This window comes from Mirounga angustirostris, unplaced genomic scaffold, assembly GCF_029215605.1.
Source record: "Mirounga angustirostris isolate CCGP_5_RB_7025 unplaced genomic scaffold, mMirAng1.0.hap1 SCAF_4, whole genome shotgun sequence".
In the NCBI taxonomy this organism is placed as follows: Eukaryota; Metazoa; Chordata; class Mammalia; order Carnivora; family Phocidae; genus Mirounga; species Mirounga angustirostris.
This window is the reverse complement of record NW_026991712.1, coordinates 58,728,489-58,749,850: the sequence shown is the minus strand read 5'-3', so window position 1 is coordinate 58,749,850 and position 21,362 is coordinate 58,728,489. Positions and strand designations below refer to the sequence as shown.

Sequence of the window (21,362 nt, the reverse complement as noted above, 5' to 3'; positions counted from 1 at the left end):
AGGTCAGTTTAGAAAAGATGCTTGCAGTTTTCAGTTATAAAGCTATTAGCACTCTCCCAACAAAACCAATAAAACAAAATCAGTGAGAGTACTTGTATTCATATAGCTACAATCAGGAGAACCACAAATTCTTGAGGACTAACTATTAGAACAGGAAGAGCTTTCTTTAATTAAATGGGTCATCTCTCACAATGTGAACCCTCTCCCGCCACTAAGCACAGTACCAGAACTAAGTAATTTCAAAAGACATCAAAACTTCTATTCAAGTAATAGGTTTCCCAATAACTAATTCCAATTTCATCTGAAGATTATTAAGGACCCTGTTTTAGTAATAAAATGGTAGCGTTTCAAAATGTTAAAGCAATTTTAGATTTTACTTGTATGGTAGCTATGATTTTATGTGCCCCATTAAAAATCTAGTCCAATGTCTCCATTTAATGGCTTAATATTTTAAAGACTCTTCTCCGTATTACAAAAATACATCAGTTATATATTCCCTTATTTTCCCCAAGCAAACAGATATATAGTCCTTCAAACCAAAATGCTAAAAAGTTATCATTCTAAAATAAAACTGCTTACCATGATACCACCATTTTGTTTTCTTTGGATTCTTGTTACATGTTCGAACATAAAAAGAATTATCTGGTGGTCGTCTCTGAAACCAAAAAGAGAGGTTGTAAAATGGAAGATTTAAGAAGATAGTTTTAATAAAAGCTTTAGAAGAATTATTACAAAGAGTCTAAAAACAATATAAATGCCCATGTGGCACAACTGAAATAATATATTGCAGGAAAAGTAGACCCTTGACACGGGAATTAAAAATACATACATACATACATAAAACTAGGGATTTGCATGTGTGATTTGGATTAGGTTCCAGTGGGATTACCAGAGAATGACTATTAACCCAAAGTGGCAGCATTAGGTTTTAAGGAATTTTGGTTTCATTTATTTTATCTCCCTAGAAATAATTTGTAATTACTTTTGTGAACTAACTAAAAAAAACAGAAAGTCTATCTAACTAGGTTTGTCTGAGAAACTAACAGCAACTTATAAAACTCCACAATTACTGTTTTCCTGTAAGGTAAGTATCACCAAAGACAGACCGAAGGATTCAGTTTCCAAACAATATATAAGAGGAAAAAGGGAGAAAAGCTATATTGGCATTTCTACCATATATATGCCCAGACTAGCACAATATTAGAAACATATGGCAGCTCTGCAAGGGAGCTTCAGCGGAAATAGTGATGCCAACAAAACTGAAGACAGATTTTGGAAGGCAACTTCCCTGAAAACTGTTGGATATTGACCAGACACAAGAAGTAAGTGACTCTCTACAAAAATCTGGAAACATGTCAAATTTGTATTAAAGCTACTGAGTGCAGGTTAGTAGATAAGTTAGTAGATAGGTCCAACCAAAAAGCAATGAGTAGTAGGACTGCCTAGACAGCAGGTAGGGAAAACAGGCAGTCCACTTGGCACTTCTACAACTCATGTACATAACTCTGATCTTAGTTGAGCCTAATAATGCCCTTACAAGTTAATATTAATAGTAACTTAACAAAAGGGAAGAGTATAGCGTAAGATTTGTTAAACCACTACCCCAAGATTACCCTGCTGATAAAGTCTGAGAAAATATCTGAAAAATTAGCATCATGAAATTAGATGCCTGACAACTTCAAATAGATAATCTGTTGCTGTTTGTCCTGCAAAGTCATAATCTGTGTTCATGTGGAATAAATTGCTACCACTACAACAAATAATTTCATAAATTCATTTTCTCTGTATATTGATTAGAACCCAATCTTAAAAAAAAAAAAAAAACCCAACCAATCTTCAAAAAAGAAGAAAAACACACTCATTCTATTTGCTGAAGAATCTAACCAAACTGACTAAGTGATCATGGAGATTTGGTTCTTAGAAAATAAAGTAACTATACAAAAAGATGGATTACCAAAATTGTTTTAGGAATTGAATACAAGCTAGAAAGTTTGGACTATCTATATTATAAGGGCACTAAGAATAAATGGTAGATTACTGAAAGACCTCTCAATATCAGAAATTATCTTTAATCTACTGACATGATAGATTTAAAGGCCTTCAATTCAGGGAACCATCCTTGACCATGAAAAAGAAAATTGGAATGAAAGAATTATGACTAAATCAAAGTTCCCAAATGTATAGTAAAAATTAAAATTTGTATTCAAGTCAAATATTAAAGTGAAACTCATAGAACCACATTGACCAGAGAATAAAATCCACCTGTTTTAAAAGAAGAGTTTTTGGTGAGTAGTTAGAAGACTCTTAAAAGCTTATTTGGAGCTAGATCCCCTCAGTGCCAAAGCAAGTTTCCTCTTCATCTCTGTAACCTAGTACTTAGCACAGTAAAAACAGTATCTACTAGGTTCCTAATAAACTTTTACTGAATTTTGATCGCATTTCACAGAACTAATGCTGCCAGAATTACTTCCAAATTATTATCTTGGTTAAATATAATTTAGTTCATATTATGTAATATAGCTTACCAATAATTTAAATGGAATAATTAGGCATATACTAACTATGAAGGAAAAACTAGCAGTAGACAACAGAAATGTGAGGGGGATAGAGAGGATCAGAAAAGGATAAAGGAGATGGAGAATATAATCATTTTCTAGTTTTTAACATTAAATCATTACATTTATTTATTGTAAATCATTACATTAAATGTAAACAAAGTGCTAATCATTACAAGGCACATGCAAGAGCTATGTGCACACATCACTGGTGTTTATCTCAACTTTTCTTATTAAAATCCTATACTTACTACTTCACCTTTCTAAAGACATTAAACATTAATGAGGGCACAGAAGTCCTTGTAACCGCAAACTACTCTACTCTAGACCTAAAAATTTAAAATTTATGTGTGTGCTGAGGGTGGAAGTGTGGGGGTAGAGAAAATATGGAAGCAATAAATGAGTAAGACTTGTTTCCAAAGCCCTTGGGGTTAACAAAAGCTCAAGTGTAGCCTTAAAATGCAACTAGAAAAGCCCACAGGCAAAGAGGAAACTTAAAAAGTCATACTACAATTAGATCATGTGTACCCTATTTCATCTATTCGAAGATGTACGTTTTTCTGCACATTTTAATATTCCTGAATGGGGATACATGCCTTCTAAATAATGGTGTCATCGTTTAACTGACACAAGTTTTTTCTTTCTTATATGGTATATAAAATTGCATATTAATGCTCTTAATGCCATAATTAAAAAAATACAATTTAAACCATTACTTCCCATGCTTTTTGTAACAAAAAAACCTGTTTTTTTAAACCTAACACCAAGAAACCTCTTATGAAACTAACATTTCAAGAAACTCACTTTGCAAACAGTGGCTTAGAGTGTTTCAGAGTCTAGATAACCTATCATTTAAATATGAACTACTTAAAGTTCCTAAATACTAATTTAAAGTTCTCTAAATACTAATATAGTAAAAATGATAGTTCAATTTCGAGAAAACAGGGGGGAAAAACTGCTATAATAACCCCACAGATCCCTAATCTGTAAGGTAAGGTTGTTTCTCCTTTAGACCCAATACAAAAGGAAACCCTCATGAAGAGAAGAGGCTTTAAAATATAGAAATACATGAACACTGTGCTACACACTGCCCCTCAGGCAGAAATGACAAGAGGGCCAGAAATGCACACAGGATTTAGATACTTTAAGAGGGTAGCCTAAATTTAACTCATGTGACTTTTCTTTCTGGTATTTTCACCTTTCCATCAGACATAGAATCTGTGGATTAAAAAGGAGAATTACAGTAAAAGTCCTGAAAATTCTACTGGTAATCTAACCTTCCTCTTTCAACCTAATCATGATGATCAGTATGATAGGAAAGCTCTGGTTCCTGGGAAACTCCCTAAAAGAGGCTGATAGGGTGGGAGCCAGCAGAGGGGAGAAGGGAACTATGAAACTTGCTCTTGGGACTTTCCACTGTGAAATCTAGAAATGAGAATTTCTTATACACTTTTGCCTTGTGCATGGTTACAGAAATAAAATTCAGATTATTTAAGAACATCTGCAGAAATTTTCTGTTTAAGAAATATAAAACAGTGTCTGACTTCTATGTTGAATGAAGGATTATCAAAATAATTTTCTAATCTATTACTAAACATACTATCTATAACTTCTTAATAAAAGGCATTAAATCCTTCCTTCACATAAATTATGTATTATAATAGTTTTTCTACCTAAACTAAAAAAAGAGATATTACCTGGAATAATTCTGAGAAGTCCTACCTTTTCTTTGCAGCTGGAAAGCATGCTAATAATGCTAAGACAAACTGACTGGACTGAGAGCGCTGGGGACCAGTCTTCTGTTAGAATGGATAAACAGATATGACCATTGCTATAAACATGAGGATGAACGGGAATATTTTCACCAGTAAACATGACCTAAGAAAGAATAAAATTCCATTAACACTCAAATATTCTGTATTACCAAGAAATAAAATATTCTCCACAGAACTTATTATTTTAAAAATGAATTAAAAACAAAATAAGTGCCAGAAACAAGATAAACAACTGCTTGTTGTTTATTCTTATCAATCCACAAAGTACTGGTTTCACTGTGTGAATGAGCATGTAGGAAACGGTACATACAGGGGAAAAATCCAGGTCATCTGTTTTTTATTTCAGCTATTTTTCACAAATTCCCTTTAAAAATTTATAAATTACCATGCATTTTTGGCCCAGTAAAGAAAACTATATCAAGAATGCTTTTTCAAATTCTACTCATTGCTCTCTGCATATACAAATACAAAAGTATTCAATTTTGAGACAACATGAATTACAGGCGACAGGAACACCCCCTTCCACCTGTAACAATGCTACCACCTAAGGTGCTACGTGCAAAAGGAAGTAACTGTTATATATACCATCTCCTCTAAACTGGCTCGTCCATTATCATGGGTACAAATAACTACTTACTGATCAGCAAGTAATTATGTGCTTATACACAAAAAAACAAATGAGTTGAATGAGTCAAGTTTTTCTCTGCCTTTTCTTCTACTCAATTCTTCTAACAGTTTTTCCTTTCTCCACCTTGCCTCAGCACTGTTTTGAAAGATAATAAAACTATTATTCCTTCCTTTGCCCTAATAATTCATTAAATATCCCAACAGTAGTGTTTCTTAAACATATCTACCCTAAGCATCTGAACAGGCAGAAGAGTGAATTCACACATCCCAAACCATCTGTAAGCACAGCCCAAAGTAGGGCAAAGGACAAAGACATAGAAGTCTAATATTTAAGGATGTTTATATTTTACTTCATAAAAAATTACTTATTTTGATATAAAAATTAATCCACCAATCTTTATGTGAATTTTATACTGCAGTAAGATCTAACATTTTTACTCTGTTGTTTAGTAGTAATTACTAATTCCTAACCTTAAAAAACATCACCTGAAGATCTGGCTAAAATATAAATGCAAGGGGCGCCTGGGTGGCTCAGTCGTTAAGCGTCTGCTTATTAGTCCTCTAATATTTCAAATATACTACTAACATATGGAACTTGTTTCCTTGGCTGAAGCTAATACAAGAAGACAAAAGGAACTTTTTTCCTCAAAGGAATGACTTTACACACTTGCATATTTTTTGTTTCTTTAAATTTTGGTCATGCACCCTCCAGTCCCACTAGAAAGAGCTAAAATAAAGCTTAAAACTAAAATAAGTCTCAAAATAAGGGATATCACGTTATGTGCCCTTCCTGATTGCAGAACCCAATCCCCTACTTTAGCACAGAAGCCTATCATTTATCTCAATTTTATCTATCAGTGCTCGTATCCTTTTCATCACTTTTTGCTAAAAAAGGGCTGCTCTGCAAAAGGAACTGACTGCTTAAATGGTCTCGCAGCTCTGTACTTTTGAGTCTATCCACAATTATTGTAAATTTTATTTTTTATAAACATGTAGTTTATTCTATACATTTGATATTCCCACAATGTGTTATAGATGTCTAGAGTGGGAGTTTACAAATCTCGCAGAACATGCATCTGCTTTGGGGTATTCACTCTGCCACAAAATCCCATTTGACCAGTAGGATATTTTCCTTAAGAATACAAACAATGCCCAAGACCTTATCCCCTGGCCACAAATATTTTTTAAAGGATATTTCTTTTCCAGTAAGGTCTCCTTTTTAAAAAGTCACACAGAATAGTGCTCTGAAAGTGCCAAAAAAGGAAGAACTGCCAAGTTACCTTCTTTGGCAAAAATTAATCAATGCATCAGCAACCATCAAGGAAAATACACAGACAGCAAAATACAAAGGTTATCACAACATGCTCTGACTAGCCAATTCACAAAGCAGAAGGAAAGCAATAGTGCTCTTGAGAGAACGGATTATGAACTAAATCACTTGGCCTGAGAGCCAAGAAGTCACCACGAAGCAAAAGGAAACCAGACGAGAGGAAAAGGGATGGAAAGCAGAAGAGGCCACCTCCAGCAGGAGCAGCAGACACTGATAAGCACCGAAGAGAGCCAGAAATCGAGACAGAAACAGCTTTGAAGGCTGAGGGGACTGAAATAAAAAGAAATCAGATCTCTGTAAATCTTAAAGAAAGCAAAGCAAAGCAAAAAAAAAAAAAAAAAAGCTGGGGCTTTTAAACATGCTGCATGCAGGGCAAATACAGCCAGCCTGAAACTTTCAGCAACCAAACAGAGGGCCCAATTAGCTGCACATATTATAGGTAACCCCTAGGGCCTAACCTGCCAGATACAGAATTTTAGAAGTTTGTCTAAACATGGAAAGGCTGAGTTTACATGCCAGAGATGAATTCCTGAAATAAAAGAAAAAACTTTTTTCAACAATTTATTCATGTAAAAAGGCTGGTAAGCAGTTTCCACAGACAGTTTTGATGTAAACTCTGCAATTCTGGTTCTTTGCATGTGATGGGGAAAGTAACCAAGGCTGAACTTCTTCAAGATCATGCTCTTAACCATCCTCATTTATTTAACACATGGTACAATCCAAAGGAGGAAATGGACATTTCAGTTATTTTAATGCAGCCAAGCAGGGTCTGAAAGCTTAAGAGATGATTACCTGTTTTCAGAATTAAAAAACTTTTTTGGGGGAATCCCAAGTAGCCGATAAAACTCAGATTTAACAAGACAACTGAATATGATGAATTTGAAACCAAAGGGAATAAATAAGAACTTTGCTAATTTCTTTATTTTAAAATATTTATTTTTAAAGTAATTTATTCAAATTCAAACTTAGTCATATAAACAGTTAACCAGAGAACTGCATATTCATAAACCAAACAATAAAATGGAACTACAGATTTTAAAGAATAAACTGTTTTACGAAAAAAAGCCACAATTTTAAAAAAGGATCTTAGATCTAATGCATGTGAATCACACCTGAAGTTCAGAGTCTGCATTAGAAGCAGTACTCAGATGGATCTAAATTTCCAAACATCTCCCTATCAGTATGGCATATTTTATTTTATTTTATTTATTTTATTTTATTTTTTAAGATTTTATTTATTTGAGAGAGAGAATGAGAGACAAGAGAGCATGAGAGGGGGTAGGGTCAGAGGGAGAAGCAGGCTCCCCACTGCGCGGGGAGCCTGATGCGGGACTCGATCCTGGGACTCCAGGATCATGACCTGAGCCGAAGGCAGTCGTTTAACCAACTGAGCCACCCAGGCGCCCCTCAATATGGCATATTTTAAAGAGCAGGTGCGATCTAAGAAAACTAGGCTCAGTATCATAATTTTGGAGTTAAGCAAGCATATCCCACATCCAACCTGAAGTTTTAAGCAAGTCAACCTCTGGGTAACTTTTGGTACCAAATGTAGTGTCTCTCATAAAACTACTAATTTGAGAATGAAAGCCACCAATAATGACAAAATAGAGGATGGAGCTTAGGTAACTGTTTCTAATATGAAATTTATATTTATGAGTACATAAGGATTTCCAATCAAGCTCAATACTGAATGATCCCACAATACTGAGATCTGACCACAAGGAAGGCATGCTACTATGTTCAGACTAATGTTCTGCAACTAATTAGAAAGTGAGACACCTAATATAGCATCAAACTAGGTCAAAATACGTATTACAAGAATAAGCAGTACGAAACAAGCTATAAAATATAAAAGCCAATATATAACATGGATACCAAGATTTCTTCAGGGACAATATAAGGGAATGCTTTCTCTTATTAAAATTATAAGTAGATGACAATGCTTAATGGGCAACTACAGAAACTGAACATACAAGCAGAATTTGTTGTAATCAGGTATCTAATTATTAATAGTATATGACATAGACAATCTAGCATAAATGGTAAATATTTGACAAAAGTAACTGGGGGCTGGAGTTTTAGCGTAGTTTTTAATTAAATTCTCCCCTTTCACTCACTTAATATGTATTAGTAGCATCAATATTAATAGTTTTTCTGGTCTTCCATAATTACCCTTACCATGCAATTGTACAAGTATTACAAAGTCAAAATTCCTGGATACAATGAAACTAAATTTGGGTTCCCCTGGATGGTAAACCATTCTCTCTCCTTTGTAAGCTGTGTTCTTCTAGCCTATCAGTCTTCTTTATCTTCCCTCTGCTTTACCCCCAAGGCTTCAACGAACAGGGTTCACTGTTCCCTTTCTCCTCGTCAGGTGTCCTAGATGCTAGACAATTTAAGGCAATAAAAATGGTTATTTAAGACTTTGGAAAGCTTAACCACCATCACATGAAAGAGCAAGGAAAATGACACAACAAATAAAAGGATGAGAACACTATGAAAATAGGTTCTGGATCTTGGCAATGAAGGAGTGCTGAGCAACAGAACCAAAGGGTCTGGGTTAAGGTGCCATGAATAGGTAGGGGAATAAGAATGAGGAGAAAGCAACTACTCTTTTGCCCCAGTGTTTCTAAAGCTTTATAATCAAGGTAAGTATATTTTCATCACCACTTTTAGCACGGATATGGTTTCACAACTAAGTACAGTATCCTCTTTCCCCTAAAAAAATACTTCCCCACCTATTTCTAAAATGCCTGAAATTTCTTCAACAAAAATTAGAGTTGAAAAGCTTAAAAACAAAGTATAACCAGGATATTTACAAGATAATGTGTTTTAATTTTACTGCATTCAAATGGGATGTTTTGACAGAGGAAGGGGTTAAGTTTAAGGTCAAAGATATCTGGAAGGGAAGAGCTGCTAATGTGAGGGAGGAAGGAGAAAGGAAAAGAAGCAAAAATGGTAAAGACACTAAACTTGAAGACTTCACAGTTTGGAAGGAGAGGTGACTATTACCTCCCAATTCCTTTGAGATAAATCTCCAAATCCTTTATATTGCAAGACTCTTCTTGGATAAGCCCCAAAACATCCTTCCTTTTTCATCTCCTGCTATAGCCCTCCATTTATCGATACATAAAACTACATTTGCTCATAAATCTCAGAAAAAACCATGTCTTTTCATGATTTGCTCCACTTGTGACATAAACTCTTCTTCTGCTCTAAGTCCCAGTACAAACAGGTTTCTCTTTGCCCCCTCATTCTATTCTAAACCAGTCATTGCTTTTTCTTTTGCTCCCAAAGCATACAATTCATACTTCAACTTATGGTGCATCCAGTTGCACAGGCCAAAAGTTGTGGAGTCTTCCCTGACTCCTTTCTCTCGTTCATATTTATCAATTCATTAGCAAATCCTGTTGGCTCAACCTTTAAAATAGGTCCAGGGGCACCTGGATGGCTCAGCTGGTTAAGCGACCAACTCTTGCTTTTGACTCAAGTCATGATCTCAGGGTCCTGGGATCCCTGCTCAGTGGGGAGTCTGCTTGAGGACTTGCTCTCTCTGCCCCTTACACCCACTTGAGCTCTCTTTCTCTCTCAAATGACTATATCTTTAAAAAAATAATAATAAAATAAAATAAGTCCAAAATATGGCCATCTTCCACAACCTCCACTACTAGCTTTCACCTCTCACCTGGATTACTACAGGAGTTGTCTGGTCTCCCTGTACCCTTGTACACCCAACAGTCAATGTGCTACACAACAGCCAAATTTTTCCTTTTAATTTTAGTAGGATTATGTCATTCCTTTGCTCAAACTATTCAAAGGTTTTTCATCTCATTCTGAGTAAAAACCAAAACTCTTACAATGGGCTATACAATCCATGACAGATCCTCCAGCCCAAATTACTTCTCAGACCTATGCCCTTGGCTTCCCCTCATTTGTATACCACTCTAGGGACCTGCCACATGTGCTCCAGGTTCACAGCCTTTGCATTTTTTCTTCACCCGCTCTTTCCATACTTCATATGGCTTACTCACTCACCTCTTTCAGGTATCTGCTCCAAGGTCACCTTCTCAGTGAAATCTTCCCTGATTGCTCTATCCAATGTTGCAACATCCTCAATCTCCCTTTCTACTTTTTCCACCATCTTCCATACTGTATGTTTTTGCTTACTGTTTATTGTCTCTTTCTACAAGAATGCAAACTCCACCTAAGGAGGTTTTTTATTTGGTCTTCTTCACTATTACTGCCAACACCTAGTACAGGGTCTGTTCTATGACACATACTAGATAAATACTTACAGAATGAATGCATCCACATCTGCCTATCCAAATACTAAACCAATTATTAAAGGCAGGCCCAACACCTTTTAATTTCTGTACTCTTTTGTTTCTAAAGTACAGAGCACAATATTTGGCACATAATTCAGGTCTACTACACATTAAATCAGCCAATCATTTACCTGTATCCTTTCACAGGAAAACAGAATATAATACAGAAAGATATTTTATTTTCTGTATGGCTGATGGTAAGTGCACATTAGTAGAAAACAGTGATGGAAAAGTGCCTCATCTCTGCTCCCAATATTAAAAGGTTTTGCTGTCATTATTGTCCTTTCTTTTAAAGCAAATGCCTGGGCCAAACACCTTCTTTTAGATAGGCAGCTTTTTCACTGTAAAGTGAGATACATGAGAAATTAATTATAATTAGAGTAGGGAAAAGAAAACCCAGCAAACTATAAAGTTTATTATGGTCTTACAGATCTAACTTACTGATACAGAAGTAGTAAGTTCACAATGAGACTAGTTTATTTTAGGGTTATTTCCCCAAATTCTACTCTTGTAAGTAGTGATAAACTTAATACTGCTTATTGCATAGGGAAATCAAAGACTAATTTTCTAATAAGTGTAAATGCTGTTGGGTCTCATCAAATAAAATCTTTGGTGAATGAGGAATTTTACTGCCCTTGAGTGGTTCTAATCACTTCCCCAGAGCAATGGACCTCTGGAAAGTTCCAGTTATTGGAAAAATCCAAAATCTGTATGCACATCAAGCAACTGATTGCTAAACCATTATCATTATTTTATAATCAAATAGATGCTGTGATTAATAAAAATTTAAAAATAATTATAAAGTATTAGTAGACTTAGAGCACCTCTGTTATTTTCTCAATCATGGATACTAGAATATACAACTGTGACATGAGAATGATGTTAAAAAGTGATACAAAATCTCTTCCAAAAGACTGCCCCAGAGCTTTCAAAGTTATCATTCTACGTATTATCTTTCACTTTTAGAGAGAACAATACTGGCTGGATAAATAAGCATCTTCCCCATTCTGGTACTCACACCTAATTGACAGTATGGAAAGGTGTAACTTGAGTTTGAGTCTGTGGACTATCCTATTAGCTAACTTTTAAACCACGAACAAGACACTTTACTTCTAAAGCTTCAATTTCTTCACTTATGAGGATGAATCCATCTTCCCTAACCACTTCATTAGAGCTGTTACAAGACAAAATCAGAATGGAAGTTACATCAGAAAGTATGATACAAATATTACTACACAGCAGAAGGCATGGAGGTAATATGTGGCTGAAATGGTTAAGTTTGGACTTACATGAGAAGCTAAAGAGTTTTTAGACGTGACTCTGCAGAAAATAAGGAAGCATTAGAGGTTTTAGGGAGGTAGTGATAGTTGTGGTAGTGGTGGTGGTGGCACTGTGTATCTGTGCAAATCAATGAGGTAACTGCACCTTCAAAGAAATCTAATAGCACTGTGAATGGATGGCTAGGAGTGGAAAGAACTAGAGGCTATTATGTATTAGTCCACATGAAAGATAGAAACTTGGACTACAGCACTGACAGTAGGATAAGAGTGGACTGACTTAAGCACTGCAAAAGGACGTGAAAAGCTGCATTTAACAGTGAGGGAAAGGGAAGAATTTCAATGCAAGCAGATAGGTGGATAATAACCCAAGAAAAAAATTTTTTTTCCTTATTTTGTTACTGGAAAAGATGGGAGTTCATTTGAGACATCTGGAGGTATTCAAGTAGCGATATCCAACAAGGGTGTGAAATTAAACCTCAGAAAGAAGAGGTTGTATACAGAACTGTAGGTCTGGGAGTTAGCTGCTTAAGATGATTGAAGATGTTAGAGCAAAGAGTGAGAATGAGGGGGTGCTGAATAAAGAACCCTGAGAACACCAAAATCAGAAGAATCAGAAGAGCGGGAAGAAGTCAAAACAGGGAAGGAGAAAAAAAGAATTTGAGATATGACAGAATCCATTACAAACGCTCTTACAGAAATATTCAAGATAAAATTCAAATGTTGCTTCAGAGTTTGACATTTGATTTAGATTTAAATACTAAGGAGAGAATTTAGAGGACACTTTGACTTGGTTCATGTTTATAGAGATACTATTTTCCTCTGATGAAAAATCTGTGGGCTCCTGGAGTAAGCCTTCTCCAATATCCTCCTAATCAACAGTTTAGAGTTGGTGAGTCACATTCTTTCTTCATATACCTTCAACAAACTTATTTAAAGTGAAGAACAGGTTGAAGGTGACAAGGAGATACCACTGCCTTCAAGGATTAACAATCTAAAATGATGCTGATAAGTCAAAAGGCTATAAAACATGAAGATCATTTTCTAGAGAGAAGGAAGATGCTTGCTTTGGTTTATCATAGTCTACACATGCTTACAGAGGTCTAGAGGTCATGACAATACATAACCCTTAGCTTTATTTTTATGAAAATGATAAAAATGAGTTTCTTAATCTTATTTTCTGCTCACACAAAAACTGCAGAACTCAAGGAGTCCATTTCCATTTAATTCTGTGCCTTTATTAAAAACAAAGATTTCTTGTACTTATAGCACAATACAGTAACTGACTTCCATCTATACTCCTACACTGTTTGGTATATTCTATTTAAAGTGGCAATGGAATATGATTTTCCTCAAAAATAACATATTTCAGCACTTCAAAGTTTTAGGTATTTGAGATGCAGAGCCTCATTATCTAGCAGTACTACACAGAGCTGGCATTAAGTCTTATCATTTTGCCACTAGTGACTCATTTACCCATCTCACCAAGTCAGAAATCTGGAAGTCATCCTAGAGTCTCCTTTCCTCTAACTTCCAAAAATTAATCATTCACCACAGTTAAACAGCTCTCAGTTAAGAGCTCTCAAAAAAGTTCCTCTACCACCATTATCCCTTGTCTGAGTATTAACCCATTACATAACTGTGCCTCAGATTACAATGATAAGACTTGGAGCTTATGTTTAGATATTTAACATCTCGTAGTATATTCTATCTTTATAGTACTAAAAGACTGCAAGGATAGCATGTCAATGCAAAATCAAAGAAGTGTTCCTTTCAACAAAGCACTTGCCCCCTTACAATATCATTCTATCATCTTATCTAGGAATAAGTGCCTCCAGTTATTCCAAAATGCTAAGTTCTCCCACAACCCATGGGCCTGGGTTAGATTTCCATCCCCTTTTCTGCTAACATCTATTCATAAAAAATAATATTAAGTTCTTAAAGTACAAGAGCAGCAAAGCTCTAATCTCAATAAAGTAAAATGTTCATAAGATCTTGATTATATTCAGATAAGATAAAGGAACAAATCTATTCACATAATTACAATGGATTTCTTTATAAATTTGTATTTAGTCAAAAGTCACTAATTTAGTATTTTGCTATAATCTAAAAATACAATAAAATCTTAAAAAACAAGGCAGTTACCTGAGGAGAGTCAAAAGGATATCGACTACTAAACTTAAATAGAAGCTGAAATTTTTCCCCTTCATATAAGGTACCTGGTGCACCTTCCATGTCTACAATCCACCTAGAATAGGAAAAAAAAAAAAAAATTAAAAAACTTCATATAAGAAGAATTGGGATGAGAAAGAAAAGGGGACACTGAAGACTTTCTGTATACCAGGCATTGGGATAAGAGTCATTCCTGTGCAACAGGGTACTTCATTCTCCCAACAATTTTAAGAGTAGGTATTAACACCCTTCTCTGATGCTCAAAGGTTAAGTAACTAGATCAAAGTCAGACAACTGGCAAATGACAGAGCCAAATTTTAATCCAGGTCTGAAAACACAAAATGAAAATCCAACTCAAGTGTGCTGGCATGTGCTGGCACCAAAGCCTGTACTCTCACTACTCAATTTATGCTGCCTTATTTTTCTAAAATACTATTTTCACAATGACTGAAAAGATTTTATAGGTAACATCAAACTAATGAACTGCCTTTCTGATACCATTTTAGAAGCTATGGTCAAAGTACGTATCAACGACGACTAGAGAATTGTGGCTGTTAGACCCATCTTCTCATCAGTATTCTAGAGACTAAACAGGAAAAAGAAGCTAAGCTAACATCAGTCCACTTACTCTGATGGCTATTCAAGGCTCTATACTGCCTTTCCTTTGTCTCTCACGTTTCAGTTGTTTAATAAAACTCAGAAGAGATTTCTATGGCCTCTTTATAAGCTTACTTGGTTTCCACATAAAATAATCATGACTATAAATCTGTTTATAATCTGTACATTTATCTCTTGCTCACTTATTTATTAGTAAGCTCTACGCCCAACACAGGGCTTGAACTCACAATACCGAGATCAAGAGTCACATGCTCTACTGACTGAGCCAGCCAGGCACCCGTATCTCTTGCTCTTTTTAAAAAAAGGGAGGAGGGGGGAATATGTTTCTTCCTCTGTCCCTCCCCCTGCTCATGCTCTATCAAATATTAAATAATCTTAAAAATAAATTTAATTAATTAATTAATTTTAAAAAGGGGAAACTGGGGCGCCTGGGTAGCTCAGTCAGTTAAGCATCCAACTCTATTTCAGCTCAGGCCTGCATCTTAAGCCCTGCTTAAGATTCTCTCTCCCTCTCCCCCTGCCACTCATGCACTCGTTTTCTCTCTTAAAAAATAAAATGAATTTTAAAAAATAAATAAAAATTTAAAAAGGGGAGTAGAATAAGGATTATGGTGGCAAAAATGATGGGGCCACACTGAGAAGTAAAAGTGGACCAATCATAAGAATCCTAATTAAAGCGCTGGCCAATTCCTTTCATCTTAAACTTTTTAGGTATAAAAATTTATTTAAGTACAGGAAAACAAAAGGAAATAATATTGAGAATACGGAGTTGAGGTTCTAGTCATCACCCCACATACTATGGACTTAGAGGAGTACATAAACTAATAAATGTGCCTAGTCTCTGAAAGCAATCAGCTAACACATACAGGCCTTTAAGAGCATAGCTATTCATTTTCAGAATGCATGATGAATACCATACATGGTAATAAAAGATATGACCACAGAGCCAAGAGGCAATATTTTACAGTAAAATTACACAGGTCTGTCCCTTAGCTGTGTGGCCATGAGTAAGCTGTTTTATAATTGAAATAGTCAAAAAAGAGGTAAAACATATATTTAAAACAAAGTTAAAAGTTCATTAAAAAAGGATACTCATCTCAGTGTTGCAAAGGTAAATGGTATTACGTATGCAAAACATGTAGTACTTTCCTGACATCAGCACCAGTACATAGTAAATTAAATATAATGCATAAGCTGCATTTAAAAAAATAAATAAAAACAAAAACCTATTCTCTTTACAAACTGGGTCCTTCCTAGTCATCAAAATCCCTTTTTATCCCTAACATCCACTATGCAAAGTGATTATTCCAAGGAAAATCAGAGGACTTCCTGGTGCCCTTTAAGATTTGATTTGATTTGATTAATTGATTTGAGAGTGCGAGAGCATGTGCTAGTGGGAGCAGGGGAAAGACCAGAGGCGAAGGGAGAGGGAGGGTCTGAAGCAGGTTCTGGGCTCAGCCCCAACTCGGGGCTCAATCTCAGGACCCTGAGATCATGACTTGAGCCAAATACCAAGAGTCCAGTTTAACCAACTGAGCCACCCAGGCACCCCTCCTGGTGCCCTTTCATTCTCTTTATAAGGAAAATTTAAGGACAGGGATGCCTGGGTGGCTCAGTCAGTTAAGCATCTGCCTTCAGCTCAGATCATGATCTCAGGGTCCTAGGATCGAGCCCTACACTGGGCTCCCTGCTCCTAGGGAAGCCTGCTTCTCCCTCTCCCACTCCCCCTGCTTGTGTTCCCTCTCTCACTGTGTCTCTATCAAATAAATAAATAAAAACCTAAAAAATATATATAAATAAATAAATAAAATAAAAATTTTATGACATAATGTACCATAAATTTACATGTGATCTATCCAAACACAGCTTTTAAATAATAGTTAAGCAAGTATCTTAGTAATCCTTCCAACACCTGGGTGAGACAGGTCAAAGGCAGCATAATTTTCAAAACTGCAGGATAATTTTAAATACCTTTTGGTAATTGAAAAAAACAATATATGTTCACTACAGAAAATTTAGAACAGTAAAATAAACAAAAATCACCACAATATAATCACTGTTGAAGTACTTTGGGTACATTTCATTCTAGTCATTTTGTAGCTTCTTTATCAATGGAACTGATGTCCAACAGTTAAATTATGTGTACACTTAAATTACATAAATTCAAATTATCAGTGTTTATGGGACGCCTGGGTGGCTCAGTTGGTTAAGGGTCCTACTCTTGATTTCAGCTCATGTCATGATCTCAGAGTCATAAGATCAGGTCCCATGTCGGGCTCCCTGCTGGGCATGGAGTCTGCTTAAGACTCTCTCCCTCCCTCTGCCCACCCTCACCACCCCCGCTCACTTGCTCTAAAAAAATAATAAATTAATTAAAAATAACAAAACAAACAAAAAACAAATCCTCAGTGTTTATGAGTCCAATTAAGGGCACATGTCCCTGAGGATGAATGAAATGGGAGAAGTCTCAGTTCTTAACTTCTAGTAAGTAGCTATTGTTCTAGGATTCTAATGTTTAAACAGTTATTTTTCATGCATTCATAGTTCCTAATCAAAGAAACAGCCAACTATTCCCCTCCAAAGGAAAAACTAGCTCTCTTGGATATATTATGATATGTTATGGCAGGATACACACCAATATAGCCTCTCTAAAGGATTTTCAAAGGGATTATGTCTATACAAAATTTCTGCATTTCATGCTGACTACAGGCTATAACTCAGGGGATACCATTCCACGGTCTAACTTTGAGAAACCATTTCCGTGTTACTGATATTCATATACATATATATTTTTAAAGATTTTATTTATTTGACAGAGAGAGACATAGCAAGAGAGGGAACACAAGCAAGGGGAGTGGGAGAGGGAGAAGCAGGCTTCCAGTGGAGCAGGGAGCGTGATGCGGGGCTTAATCCCAGGACCCTGGGATCATGACCTGAACCAAAGGCAGATGCTTAACAACTGAGCCACCCAGGCACCCCTACCGATATTTAAATTGTTTCCAAACTGTCTCTAGAAATAGTACTGTTGAAATGAGTATAGTTAGTTCTAAGTTAATCTTTTTTTTTTTTTTTTTTAAGGTAAACTCTATGTCCACCAACATGGGGCTTAAACTCACAACCCCAAGATCAAGAGTTGTATGTTCTACTGAATAAGCCAACCAGGCACCCTTGGGTTAATCTTTCTCTGTCTCTGTTCCCTCCTTAGGTCAGCACAGGGGTTTATTTATTAGTTCAAAGGATATGATACTCTTATTTTTAAAGGTCTTAATACATGCTACCAAACTGTCCTCCAGAAAGCTTAATGTTTTTTTTATTATCATTCTCATCCCACTTAAACATTATCTTTTAAGATCTAATTTTTATAAAACTAGTTTTATATCCTGGAAGACAAAGATAATAAAATGTTTGTGATTCATTTACAATAAATTATTTTAAAAGAAAAATTGCCTGACATACATCTCTAAAAATGACAGGTTTATTCTGCAACAAAGATAATGCTGTTTTGGTAGTTAAACAATTTGTGCTATAACTGCTTGAAAATCTATACAAATGTTTCCATTTGTACAAATGTAAAACACTCCTTTAACTTTTTTTTTTTTTTAAAGATTTTATTTATTTATTTGACAGAGAGAGACACAGCGAGAGAGGGAACACAAGCAGGGGGAGTGGGAGAGGGAGAAGCAGGCTTCCCGCGGAGCAGGGAGCCCGATGCGGGGCTCGATCCCAGGACCTGAAATCATGACCTGAGCCGAAGGCAGACACTTAACGACTGAGCCACCCAGGCGCCCCCCTTTAACTTTTTATAAATCATTGTATTATATGGTTCCCCCACCACCAAAAAAAGAAAAGGTTGAAAGAGGAAGCACTTGATTATTACCAATGAAAATGGAATATAATCTACCTGTTTAATTATACAGAAAAAAAAATCTCATTTAATTATATAGAACAAATGTCATACACTCTAAATATGTGCTCCATATTCAAATTTTGTTTGATAGAAATGAAAAATCAATCGAGAGTCACAAAAAGAAAGAGAAGAACCTTAAATGCATATTACTAAGTAAAAAAGGCCAATCTGAAAGGCTACATACTGTATGATTCCAACTATATGACGGTCTGGGGAAGGGACAACCACAGAGACAGTAAAAAGATCAGTGGCTGGGGAGGTGATGAATAGCTGGAGCACAGGGGATTTTTAGGGCAGTGAAAATATCCTGTATACCATAATGATGATACATGTCAGTGAACATTTGCCCAAATCCTTAGAACATACAATACCAAGAATGAATTATAATGCAAACTACAGACTTTGGGGGATTATGATGTGTCAATCATACTTCATTAATTGTAACAAATGTCCCACTCTGGTGGGGGATGTTGATATAATGGGGGAGGCTGTGCATGTGTGAGAGCAGAGGGTATGTGGGAAATTTCAATTTTGCAGGGAACCTAAAAATGCTCGAGAACCCAGCAATGTTTTAAAAAGACTGTTATAGAGCTAGAGATCTGTACTCAATTTTCAAACAACAATATATCCATCCAAACATCAATAGATCCATTCTTCATATCCCCGTTTTAAAAAAGCTGGACTTCCGTGGTAAGTATGGACTCAAATCTCAAAGTCAAAGGTAACTAAAATTGTTTCTCTAAAAGGATAAGTATGTCCATGAATTTTGGTCACTTTTGCTTTCTGGACCTAGAATATCACTAAGTATTTGAATTATCCTCTTTGTCCTACAATTTGGTCTACAGTATACTTTTTATCTTGCTGCCTATCCTATCCCTTTTATGTTTTTGAAGATTTTAAGGAGAGATTCCATTATTTTAAATTCCTGCCCCCTGCCAATTTCAGAGCATTTACCTTTGTCTAACAAAACTATTAAGTTAAAGGAGTAATAAAAATAGACTATACTGGGTTGTGAGATCTTAGGATGATACTCTAGACATCTTTACAAGAGGACACATACATATCTTTCTACTCTTCTTGGGTTCGTATCTGGGAAAAGACTTTTTTGCACCCAAGGAAGGAGCAGAATTAGAACACTTCTGTGTCTTCCCCTCTATGCTTCACTTTTTTATCCTCATGAAGAAGTTTCTTACTATTAAAAGAGGTTGCTGAAGAGTCCGACATTCAGTTACCGTTCTTTACAGGGCAATTAATGTGTTCAGGGATTGGAGACACCTCTTGACTACTACCCTCTTCAAACCTTTACATGCGGTTTTGAAAAATTTGATAAAACAACCACATGCCAAACTGCTCGATTTTAGATGAAGATCATTTCATAAACAAAGTCAGACCAAAGTTTTTATATGCTGCCTCTTTGGCAGGAAACATTTTAAAACATTACTAATCAACATATGGTTTAAAAAAAAAAGGTTAACAAATCATACATTATATACAATGTGTATGATACTATTATGTAACACAAAATGGGGTATATAAATGCATAGAATAAGATCTATTTATTTACCTCTTGATGGAAGAGAGTTGGATGAAATATGAAAATTCCACATTTTATTTTTTGTTTTAAGATTTATTTGAGAGAGAGAGAGAGAGGAGAGGGGCAGAGGGAGAGGGAGAGAGAGAATCTCAAGCAGACTCCCCACTGAGCGCAGAGCCCAATTCGAGGCTTGATCTCATGACCCTTAACCGAAATCAAGAGTAGGATGCTTAATCAACTGAGCTACTCAGGCACCCCAAATTTCTCCATTTTTAAAAATAAGTATATATTCATACTTTACACTAATAATAAAAGAAACAAGTACTTCAAAAATTAAATACCTACTGTGTAATTGAATTCTGAACACTCTTTTCATTTAATGTCATTCCGGGAGGTGGGTCATTTTGCAAAGCCAACAGTTCTTTCTGCAGTCGTTTCTAGAAAAGAATACCAACAATAATTTGTACTTTGAAAAAAATGACAATATAAACATCCTCTAGCTTCACAGACTGAAATCCTTGACTAAATTTCCTCCAAATGCTCACATCTTTTTCCTTTTCAAGTCCTTTACATCTTGTATATATCTTATATGCCTCTCTAGTTTTTAATTGTTTGTCCTATAATTCACAATCAAAACATTTCTAAATATCCTGTTAACACTGATGCTGTAAAGTGGTTATGAAGAGCAGACAGTTACCTACAAAACTTCATTGTTACTCCACTGAGGTTATAAGATCTCAGCCTAGGTTATAGCTGCTTAAAAGTTTTAGCAGTGTTTCCTTTACTACTTTCCAATTATGAAAACCACAGTTCTCCATCATCCTTAAAGAATGTGTCATTTCAGACATACAAGCTTTTCAAAAACACTATACGAGTAATCATACATGCAAAAAGCTTTTGGAAAATGTTCTGAATAACTTTTAATTTACAATTTACAGACCGTATTTGTTTTCATTTTTAAACAGGATATCTATACATAATTTAAACCTTCAATACTAGAATAGAACATACCATGGCCTGAGATATAGTTTTTTCTCTACATATTAGATGCCCCCAAATGGCTATATTTTACATTCTTGTTTATATAGTTTTTATTGCTCAACTCTTCCCATGTTACCACTAGTGGACATTCTTTTTCAGTATACAACAAAGCAAAACAAAAACCACAGAAGCCCATAGCTTATGGGTTTAAAAACCAAATAACCGATGTTATTAGAATTGCATATAACTATTAAAGACTCT

At 35.5% G+C, this 21,362-nt stretch overlaps 1 protein-coding gene across 6 annotated transcripts in view; it reads right to left on the bottom strand.

Moving 5' to 3' along the window:
- UBE2W (ubiquitin conjugating enzyme E2 W) overlaps window positions 1-21,362 on the bottom strand; it is a 165,296-nt gene that overhangs the window by 104,402 nt on the left and 39,532 nt on the right. For all 6 annotated transcript variants that reach the window (XM_064588197.1, XM_064588198.1, XM_064588195.1 and 3 more), the window contains exons 2-5: window positions 20,466-20,557; window positions 14,035-14,137; window positions 4,278-4,433; window positions 580-655 (exon numbers count right to left, since the gene is read on the bottom strand). In XM_064588197.1, the coding sequence (XP_064444267.1) occupies window positions 580-655; window positions 4,278-4,433; window positions 14,035-14,137; window positions 20,466-20,557 (427 nt within the window). The remainder of the gene's footprint in view (window positions 1-579; window positions 656-4,277; window positions 4,434-14,034; window positions 14,138-20,465; window positions 20,558-21,362) is intronic.